Genomic DNA, 11340 nt, shown 5'->3' on the forward strand with positions numbered 1-11340 from the left:
ACAGTCCCAAATCAACTTTGCTTCAACTTCCATCGCATCATTCCTTCATTATCCTCCAGGTATGTCAATTCCCACCTCAATGCTTAGTTTTATTTTCAATTATTACGGTGAATTAGAGGATGGGCAACCCTATTTTCAAATTTTAGGGCTTGAAATTTTGTTTTCTTTGTCAAAGGTTAATGTTGGGCTCTTTTTGTGTGCTTGCTTGCTGTGTGAGTTTGGTTAGGAGTTAGAGTGAAGTTCTATGAAATTTTGGGGTGAAAATTCATGATATGGTGGTTTAGAAATGGCTGAGTAAAATAAAACATATCACCTATTCGATAAAGTGCCTGAGTGAACTGGTACTGGGCAAGGAAGAAGACCCTCGCGATCGTGATGGCCAATTCCACGATCGGCGTAGGTCTATTCCTGCTGAAGGCCTAAAATTACACATCGCGATCACATATATTTCTTTGCGGTCACGTAGCGTAAGCTCAGCTGAAGGCCAACTTTGCTCTTCGCGATCGCATGCACTAATTTGTGATCGTGTGGCTTCAATGCCTTTGTTCTTCACGATCGCGTGACGTTTTCCGCGATCATGATTCAATAAATTCCAGGCAGCAAACCAGTGGCTTCACCAATTCTGTTCCAAAAGCTTTTAATCTGTTTCTTTTGTCTAATTACCTCTAAATGCAATGTTTTAAGTGCCCATATGGTTGTTTGACATGTATACTCTTTTTGTAGGCACTTTGAGCTCTAAAATGGACTCAACACCAAGTGAAAATGTTCAAGTACCCATCGCACAAGCTGCCGCAGAGAATTATTTTGATGCTGACACATTCTCATCACTTAGATGCTCTCAACGCTATGACAAACAACTATCCAAAAGCATGATTAGGGAAAGAGGAATCCTTCTGACCTACCGTGAAAGCCGATGGCCCGAGCTGCATGGGAGATTAATAACAAGTGGATGGGTTTGCTTTGCAGAAGAGCACAGGCCAACCAACCATAAAGTAGTCAGAGAGTTTTATGCAAATGTTGTAGAGACAGACTTCAATAATAAGTTGGTGGCTATTGTCAAAGGCATAAAAGTCTGTTTTAATCCAGAGATGATCAATGCGTATTACAATCTCCCTAATGCTAACAATAAGGTGTATAGGGACCTAGCTCAAGAGTTGGGTACCCAGTGGTTCATAGATCATTTTCATGATGGACAGGTGCCAAACTAGATAAAGAATCACTCCATGATCGAGTCTTCAGCATTTAACTGCAGAGGATAAGACTTGGCTCTCCATTATTTGTGCTCGCATCATGCCTTCAAATAATGAGACAGAGGTGACTTGAGAAGGCAAGAGTGATCTGTGCTATCATGGAGGGCATACCCGTAAATGTAGGGAAGCTCATTGCCGATGAGATATCAGAGGTCGTAGCAGAAAGGACCAAAAGCTTATTCTTCCCATCCATGATGAACCAATTATGCTATGATGTAGGGGTGATGAAGAAGCCTATAGAAAAGGAGAAGAACCCAGAGAAGCTCATCCACCCACTGCTAAGGAAGGGAACAGGGAATCAAAGAAGAAAAGGAAAATTGATGTAGCATCTCCCTCCTTTGGCCAGTTCACTAATACTATCACTGAGATACCTGAGGCTCTTGCAGATGCCAGTGGGACTTCCATAGTTATCACACCACTTGAGTAGGGACCTCTTACTCTCAGGTATATCTCTAGGAAGGTTTATGGCATGGATACACAGGTACGCCATCTTGTAGCGGGTCTTCCTTCGGGACCATCCGGAGAGGGCAAATCAGCAGGTCCAGCTGGCGAAGGAAAGGTTCCGACTTTATCCGTCCTTTCTAAGGAGCAACAGGACATCAAAGCCAAGCTGGGGAAGATTGGAAGGAGGCAATAGAAGTAAAGGGAATACGAAAAGAAGAAAAACAAGTTCCTCACCAAGATTATTAACACCCTGAGGACGTTCTGTGGACCGGACGAGACTGAGGATGATGACTTTGAGCTTGCACCTCCCAGTACCTCCAATGACGAGTGATGCCATTCAGGGAGAACCTCTTTCCTTTTGGTTTGTTTTGTATAGTTGCATTTGGGACAATGTGATATTTTGTGGAACATGAATTTTTTATTTTTGGTTGGTTGTGAACTTGTGTAGATTGGTAGACATTTTTAGTTTATTAGTGATATTTTGCTAACATTTTCCCTTGATGGTTTCTAGTTTTATTATTTTTATTTGTGTTTATTTTGGTTTTTATTTCTGTTTATATAGTAGTATTAATGAAACTCCTTGGTTTTTGTTTCTACCACGGTTCATTTCTAAGGAAATTATTTGTGTAGAACCGGGTGACTTTTCCCTATGACGGATGGCGTGACAACTGTTTTAAGGGATTAGTCTTGTTTAGTTTTTCTTTTTTTAGTTAGTTTAGTATCTAGTTATGAATAAATTGGTTTTTGGGGTGTAATCTTGTGCCCATAAGCCAACAGGTGACTTGTTTGGTACCAATATGATTTAAACCTTGGCATATGAAGTTTTTGATATTTAAAAAGAACATATATGATGAAAATGAATGATTAAAGTAAGGTTCCTTGCTGTGACTTTTAGATTCTAATTTTGGCTCTTTTATTCACTATATAGCTTCTTAGGCTACATGTGACTTCCTTGAGATTCATTGGTTTCAATTCGATTTAGTATTTGTATTCCATTTGAGTTTTCATGTGCTATGTGCGGTGAGCTTTAATTATGAAGTTCTTTTACATCATTTGTAGTCTAGAACTTGCCCGGAATGTGCTTCAAGGCGAAATCCTAGACTAACTTGGCTTGAAAAATGATATTAGGCCTTCTTTGTACCATTATTGTGCCTAAATTTCATACCCGTGAACATTTTCCCTAGTCAACCCTTTTGATCCTTTTTAACTTCTTCTTTGACAACTATGTTACAAGTTATTCTTGTGACACCGTACCTCCCTAAGTAATTTAAAGTATGAATATAGACTAAAAGCCTAAGTTTTGGGGTGGAGGTTGGAAAAGTTGTGATATGGAGGCTTCTCAAAAAGTAAAAAATGATATAAAAGAGAATGAAATAAAACGTAAAATAAAAATAAAAATATAAAAGTATGAATAAATGGAAGTCTAGGTGATACAAAAAAAAAGAGAAGAAAGGGTGGAAAAATTCTTGAAGGAAGTGAACTTTGATTGTTGAAAAAGTGTAGTGCTTAGGGAGGTTTTGAGTTACTCTTACCAAATTGTGCCCTACCTTAACCAAAAACCTAAACTACGACCCTTTAATGTCTAATTGATTTTGAACCAAGTATGTTTACATTAGTGGAGAAATACATAAAGGGCAAGCATATGGTACTACTTGTGTGCATTTGAATATCTTTGAGAGAGAGAGAGAGAGAGATGATTCTTTCCATTTGTCATCCCATTGATGTCTTGAATTGAAATTTGTGAGTTTAGGATTCTCTCTTAAAGTGTGAGAGCACATGAGATTCAAGTTGTGAATTTAATCCCATTTTGAATTGGGAGGAATGAGCGGGGGAAGACAATTGTGATACAGAGGCAAATTTTGAATCTTTAGTGTCATGACTTGGTTGCTACTTTGGTTAATGTGGATTTTGAACTTTTGAAATTGAAATAAAATGTGTGAAAAATTAGTGATTCATATGCCTTGGATTAATTGTTGGTACCAACCGAAGTCACTAGATTGTGCTTAAAGTGGCCCTTTTTGACTTGAAATGATATTTGTTTTGCCACTGAGCTTAAGCGATGATTTTATTGAAGGATGTTATTAGTTTTTGAATTGCTTGAGGACAAGTAATAGTTTAAGTTTGGGGGTTTGATATGTTAGTATTTTACCAACTTATCTCCTCTTAATATTTAAACTTTTGTATAATTATGGTAGGAAACTAGGACATTTTTGAGATTTATTGGCAATTTTCAGGTGTCATGTGACTTGGATAAGTAACGGACGAAATCAAGTCAAAATGTGCAAAACAAATGAAAATTGACTGATGCCTGATACTCTTCGCGATCACAAGTACTGGATCGCGATTGCAGAAGGCTAAAAAAAGAGAATCACGGTCGCAAAGCTCTTTCTGCGATTGTGATGAAGGAATTGGTCACCAGCCCTGGGAATGCTCTACGTGACCGCAAATTTGGGTCTGTGATCGCAGAAGTCCTGAAGCTAACTCTACGTGATCGCAATCACATTCACGTGATCGCGGTGTATTAAATTTGGGTGAAAATTGGGCAGTTTTGACATTTCACGTTCTTATCCCTAAACCATTTTAATACTCGACCTAGCAGATCTTTGGACATCTTTTGGATTATTTTCAGTCTCAAACACTAGAGAAGAACAAGTTTTGGAAGCTAGGGTTTGCACACACACTTGGGTTTTGAATATTTGTAGCTTGACTTTGTGCCCATTAACTCTGAAGAGTTCCACTTCATTTTGACTTAAGCTTTCCCGAAAATAGTCATAACCGGGAGTTGAACAAAATAACAAAGTCGCCCACTTTGAATTCCTTGCTACGGGCATGCTTGTCATGTAAGTACTTCATCTTGTCCTTATACAAGGACGAGCTGGAATAGGAATGAAACCGGCACTCATCAAGCTCATTGAGTTGCTCCACCCGGAGATTTGTTGCAACATCCCATTCAAGTTTCAACTTTCTCAAAGCCCACATGGACTTGTGCTCCAACTCAACCAGGAGATTGGAAACTTTCCCAAACACTAACCGATATGGTGACATACCAATCGGATCCTTGTAAGTAGTCTTGTAATCCTACAAAGCAACATCCAGTTTCTTTCACCAGTAAGTCCTATTTGCATTAACCGTCTTTTACAATATGCTCTTGATCTCCCTTTTGGAAACTTCAACTTTCCCACTAGATTAAGGATGTAAGGGTTAGAAACCTTGTGATTGACACCATACTTTGCAAGCAAAGTGTCAAATGCCTTATTGCAGAAATGAGACACTCCATGACTAATGATTGCTCTAGGAGTGCCAAATCGTGTAAAAATACTCTTCTTGAGAAAAGCCACAACACCCCGGGCCTCATTGTTTGGTAAGTCCACGGCCTCAACCCACTTTGAAACATAATCAGCGACCACCAGAATGTACGTGTTGCCACATGAACTCACAAAAGGTCCCATGAAGTCAATGTCCCACACATCAAATATGTTAACATGAAGAATAGTGGTGAGAGGCATCTCATTCTTCTTTGAAATTCCACCTACTCTTTGACACTAATCACATCTCTTCACAAGCTCACATGCATCTTTGTACAATGTAAGCCAATAGAAACCACAACTAAACACCTTTGAAGTTGTCCTCGCCCCACCATGATGACTACCGTATTAGGAGGAATGACACGCATCCAGAATACTTATTTGCTCATCTTCCGGAATACATCTCCGTATCACACCATCACTACAAATTTTGAACAAGTAGGGCTCATCCCAATAGTAGTCCAAGTTATCCCGTTTAAGCTTCTTCATTTTAGTTAGAAGAGACCTCACACTGAACAATACCGGTCACAAGAAAGTTGGCAACATCCCCGAACCAAGGCATGCTATTAATAGATACAAAGAGGAGTTGCTCATCAGGGAATGAATCATTAATTTCGAGGCCATCACGGGGCCCCCCTCCTCCTCCAAGCGGGATAAGTGGTCCGCCACTTGGTTTTCACTCATTTTTCGATCAACAATCTCAAGGTCAAACTCTTGAAGCAATAGAACCCATCTCATCAACAGAGCCTTAGAATCCTTCTTTGTCATCAAGTAGCGGAGTGCTGCATGGTCAGTATGAACTATCACCTTGGAACCCATGTGATAAGACCTAAACTCTCCATTGCAAACACAATTGCTAACAACTCATTTTCCGTCACCATATAATTCACTTGAGCATCATTCATTGTTTTGCTTGCATAATACACCGGGTGAAACATCTTATTCACTCTTTGACCCAAAACCGCTCCTACCGCAACATTACTTGCATCACAGATGAGCTCAAAAGGTAAGCTCCAATTGGGTGCGGTAATAATAGGAGTGGTTGTCAATTTGTACTTGAGAAGTTCAAAAGCTTTCATACATTACTCATTAAACTCGAACTTGGCATTCTTTACCAACAACATCTACAAAGGATTCACTACCTTAGAAAAGTCTTTGATGAATCTTTAGTAAAACCCCGCATGCCCAAGAAAACTCCTAACCCCCTTGACTGAAGTAGGAGGAGGAAGCTTTGAGATCACTTCAATTTTAGCCTTGTCCACCTCTATACAGTGCTTTGAGATCTTATGGCCAAGGACAATGCCTTCCTCGAATATAAAGTGGCAATTTTCCCAGTTAAACACAAGATTGGTCTCTTCACGCCGTGCCAACACCTTGTCAAGATTCTTCAAACATTCATCAAAAGAGTCACCCACAACAGTGAAAACATCCATGAACACTTCTAAGAAGTCCTCTACCATGTCAGTAAATATAGCCATCATACACCGCTGGAAGGTAGCCGGTGCATTACACAAACCAAAAAGCATCCTAGAAAATGCAAAGGTGCCATACGGACACGTGAAGGTGATTTTCTACTAATCTTCTAGAGCAATCAAAATCTGGTTGTAACCTGAGTACCCATACAGAAAATAGTAGAAGGAACGCCTAGCAAGTCTATCTAGCATCTGGTTAAGAAAGGGCAATGGAAAGTGATCCTTGCGGGTCAATTTATTCAGCTTGTGATAGTCCATGCACACCCTCCCTCCGGTTATAGTCCTGGCGGGAATCAACAATTTCGCTCATTGGTAACCACAATCATACCACCCTTCTTCGGCACACATTGCATCAGCGAAGTCCAAGAACTATCCGAGATGGGGTACACAACCCCTGCATCTAACCACTTGATCACCTCCTTTTTGACAACCTCTTGCATAGCCTCATTCAACCTCCTTTGATGTTCTGCGGAGGGCTTGGCATCATCTTCAAGAATAATTTTGTGCATGCAAAAGGAGAGGGTTATTCCCCGAATATCAGCTAGAGTTCATCCAATTGCCTTCTTCCATCTTTGGAGCACCTCCAGTGTTTCATCTACCTACACCTTAGTAAGAAAAGATGAAAGAATAATAGGTAAAGTTGAAATAGGGCCTATGAATTCATAACTGAGATGTGAGGGCAAAGGCTTCAACTCCAAAACGGGGGTTTCCTCAATTAAGGGCTTTGTTGGTGAAGTCTTTTTATTCTCAAGATCAAAAGATAGCTTTCGAGGCTCCTAAGAGTAAGAGGCTATTCCATGCAAAGCATTGACACACTCCACCCGACTTCATCCTCATTTACATCAAGGTTCAACAACATCGCTTCTAGAGGATCGTCCACATTGATCATTGCACTAGTATCATCAACTATCACTTCCGCGACAAGATCCACAAAAGAGCACACTTGAGTACTATTTGGCTGCTTCATTGATTTGCACACATGAAAGACCACTTTTCATCACCCATCCGGAAGGTAAGCTTCCCTACTTCCACATCAACCAATACCTTCCCAGTTGAAAGGAAGGTCTTCCCAATATGATCGGAACCTCATATTCGACCTCGCAGTCCAAAATCACAAAGTCAATTAGTAAAATAAACATGTCCACACGAATAAGAACATCATCGATAATACCAAGTGGCCTCTTCATTGTTCTATCCACCATTTGCAGCCTCATTGAAGTAGCCCTCGGTTGACCAATGCCCAAAGTTTTGAACACGGAGTAAGGCATCAAATTGATACTTGCTCCCAAATCACACAATTCCTTTGCAATATACGCACTCCCAATGGTACATGGAATGTTGAAAACACCAAGATCTTCAAGATTTGGAGCCATCGAGTGCACAGTTGCACTTACATGATGAGATTTTAATGGTCTCACAAGCCATGGATCTCTTTTGAGTCACCAAGTCTTTCATGAACTTGGCGTAACCATGCATTTTCTCAAGAGCTTCCAACAAAGGGACATTGATTGATAAACTCCTCATCATGTCAATAAATTTCATAAATTGGTTCTCATTCTTTTGCTTCGCAAGCCTTTAAGGGTAAGGTGGAGGAGGCCTTGGCAAGGGAGCCTTAGCCTTGGGCTCTACCATTTCTGGTATGTATATTACGTGTTCCCTAGATGGGTTCACATTATCTTGAGTCTCCACCTCATTATAAATAATATCAATTATCACTTTCGCATTCAAATTATCTTCACTCACTTGCTCATCAACTATAGGAACGTCATCATCTTGTATTTCAATCTCATCACTCACAATTTTCTTTTGCTTGGAGGTATTGACATCACCAGCTCGGCCGCTTCTAGTAATCACCGCGATTGCATGCCCGGTATTATTCCCACCCTTCGGGTTTACTACCGTATCACTAGGTAGAGCCCCCTTAGGTTGAGTATTCAAAGATTGCGAAATCTGGCCAAGTTGAACCGCCAAATTTCGGATCAAAGTGTTGTGGGATGCTAACTGGGCATCCTAGTCCGCGTTCTTCTTCATCATTTGTTCAAACATCATCTTGATCCTTACCATCTCATTGTTTGACGATCTAGGACCACGGGATGGAAATGGAGTTGGGTTGTTTGGTTGTTCATACATTGGAGGCCTTTGATAGCCTTGGCCCTGATTCCCTTGATTGCTATTGTTCCAACCCCCTTGGTTGTTGTTTCCTCCCCAATTGTTGTTGTTGCCACTCCAGTTGCCCTGGTTATTCTGGTTGCCCCAATTCTGATGGCTGTTCCCCCAATTTCTATTTCTTTGTTGGTTTTGATTCCCCCAATTTCCTTAGGATCTCCATTGTTGTGGTTGGTTACGAGCATTGTCCATTTGTCTTTGGTAATTATTCATGTACTACACTTCTTCACTTGTCTCATCTTAGCCATCATCTTGATTGAAACCACTACTACCTTGCTCATATTGATCCGGGCTACCTTGCCCTTGTTGACCTCTCTGTCGCCTATTGTTGACCAACATGTTGACACGTTTCATAGCATTTACTTGTCTAGGAGCTTAAACTTGTTGCAATTGAGCTTTTGCCAACTGGTTCATTATTTTAGTTAACTCGGCTATTGCCTGACCATGATAATGGAGCTCTTTGTACAAGTGGATAAAAGTGGGGTCACCCTATTGCACATTGGCTCGACTTTGCCAAGCTGAGGAAGTATCTTCCATCTCATCCAATATCTCACACGCCCCAACATAAGGTGTGTTCATAAAATTTCCCCATGCTAGCTGGTTCACTATACACCGATTGGTCGTGTTAATGTCACAGTAGAATGTCTGCTAAATCATTGCTTCAATCATGTCATTGTTCGGACAATCTTTCAACATTGTCCGATATCTCTCCCAGATCTCATGAAGTGGTTCATTAGGATCATGTTTGAAGGCCAAAATCTCATCTCTCAAAGTTGCCATATGCCCTGGCGAGAAAAACATAGCTATAAATTTGTCCTCCAACTCATCCCACGTAGTGATAGAATGGTTGGGAAGCCTTTAAAGCCAGTCCAAAGGTTTCCCTCTAATTGAGAAAGTGAACAATCTCAACCAACAATGCATCTTGTGACACATTTATTTGTTTGTTTCCCCAATAGGTATCCACAAAGCCCTTAAAATGTTTATATGCATTCTGATCGGGAGCACCTATGAAATACCCTCGCTGCTCCAATAAAGTCGACATCACATTTGTAATTTAAAAATTGCCCGCCCGGATTCAAGGTGGGACAATTGCACTTGCGTATCTTTCATGTGGAAGCACTCGAGGAGCCCCTCTTGGAGGTGGCGGGGGAGGGTCTGGAACATCATCATTAGCTTGGCTGCCTCATCTTTGACATTTAGGTACTATAGGAACCTCATCCTCACCGTTATCATCTACCTCCTCCCCCGGCAAAACATTTCCAAGAGCATCATTGTTTGCCATTTTTTACCTGAATTGATGAAACACACAAGTTAGTAACATCGAAGGAAAGAAAAATAAGACACAAAACTAGTAAGATAGATAGCCAAAACCATTTAGCTCCCCGGCAACAGCGCCAAAAAGTGATCGAGTCCAACCCTACACCACTATAGAGTGGCAAGAGCGGTCCATACAGCTTTTACCCGAAAAGGTTGGGATCGAATCCACGTGGAGCTAAGATATGTTTGGAGTTGGATTCCTATCTAATCTAGCAATGTGCAGTGTTCTTGATTGCACTTCCAATCATTCTTTTGTTTGTTTGCTATTTCTAAATTTTATACTAATGATGCACGAAATTAAGCTAAGTAGATATTTTTGTAGGGTTTTCTAAATTGGTAAAGAGGCACTAGAGAAGTGACTTACTCCTAGGTGAGTATCTAAGTGGATCTATAACTTAGGACAATAATGTTATAGTTGGGATCATGATATAGCCAATGCACATAGCTACTCACTATATACCTCTTGGCAGTTTGAGTGACTTTGCCCTAATTGGCTTTCTCAAGACCAATTGGGTGTTCAATTTGTGCAAGCAAAGTTGGTTCAAGTCGGGTATTACTATCTCTAGGTTTAACCCTTTTATTGGGGCTATCAATCTCTTGAATGCACCCCAATTCCTTGTTAGCCTGAATTTCCTGGAGTTAAGCTCTCTTTCTAAAGAAGAGCCTAAGTCAAAAAGGTACAAATTAGTATTTTCAACCACCAATTCAACATAAAAAGCACAAATCGGGCCAAATATCAATCTACCATAAACATCTAAGCCCTAAAATAAGAGTCCCATTATATACCCACAGTAGGGTTAATCCACAACCCTAGCTAATAGGTCTAGCTACTCATAATAACTAAAGAAATTGAATATTGAGATGAAATAGAAGCCATACAAATTAATTACAAGACAAAAGTCTAAGATTAATTATTAAACAAGCTCTAAAATTACTCAAAAAGGCAAAAGTAGGTGGTTCAAGTGTTTAGCTAAACAAAAGATGACCTAATAACCTGAAAAAGAATTATTTATACACAGCAAAATGTTCCAGACAAAAATGCCCCCACGGAGGTGCTGCTGACAGTGGAAAATGGATCGTTGCTGCGGTGAGGCTACAACGGCCTTATAAAATCAAATGCGGACCATGGTCTTCAACTTTTAGCTCAACTTAAAACTCTTTAAGTCTTTCCTCCGCTGACCGCGATAAAAGGACTGTTGTTGCGGTAGAGGCACCCTGCCACACAAAAGCTCCGCGGGCAGCGGTAACTTGCAATCCCAAAAATGTAGCTCTATGAACCTTGCTACCGTAGACCGCGAGATTAAGACTGCCTCAGCGGTGGACCCTCCGCGTCCGCAGTTGTTTTTCCGCTGTCAGTGCTCAGCTTTGACTTGTGCAGGTTGCACT

General features: G+C 40.6%; 1 protein-coding gene across 1 annotated transcript; it reads right to left on the bottom strand.

Annotated features, from left to right (window-relative positions):
* Positions 1 to 1712: 1712 nt before the first annotated feature.
* LOC142170224 (uncharacterized) lies at positions 1713 to 5200 on the bottom strand. Its single transcript, XM_075232076.1, has 3 exons — positions 4904 to 5200; positions 4588 to 4772; positions 1713 to 1860 (listed from the first exon to the last, which is right to left on the bottom strand). The coding sequence occupies exons 1-3, from the start codon at positions 5198 to 5200 to the stop codon at positions 1713 to 1715; spliced, it is 630 nt and encodes a 209-aa protein (XP_075088177.1).
* Between the last annotated feature and the right edge of the window lie 6140 nt (positions 5201 to 11340).

The sequence above is a fragment of the Nicotiana tabacum genome, chromosome 16 (assembly GCF_000715075.1).
Source record: "Nicotiana tabacum cultivar K326 chromosome 16, ASM71507v2, whole genome shotgun sequence".
In the NCBI taxonomy this organism is placed as follows: Eukaryota; Viridiplantae; Streptophyta; class Magnoliopsida; order Solanales; family Solanaceae; genus Nicotiana; species Nicotiana tabacum.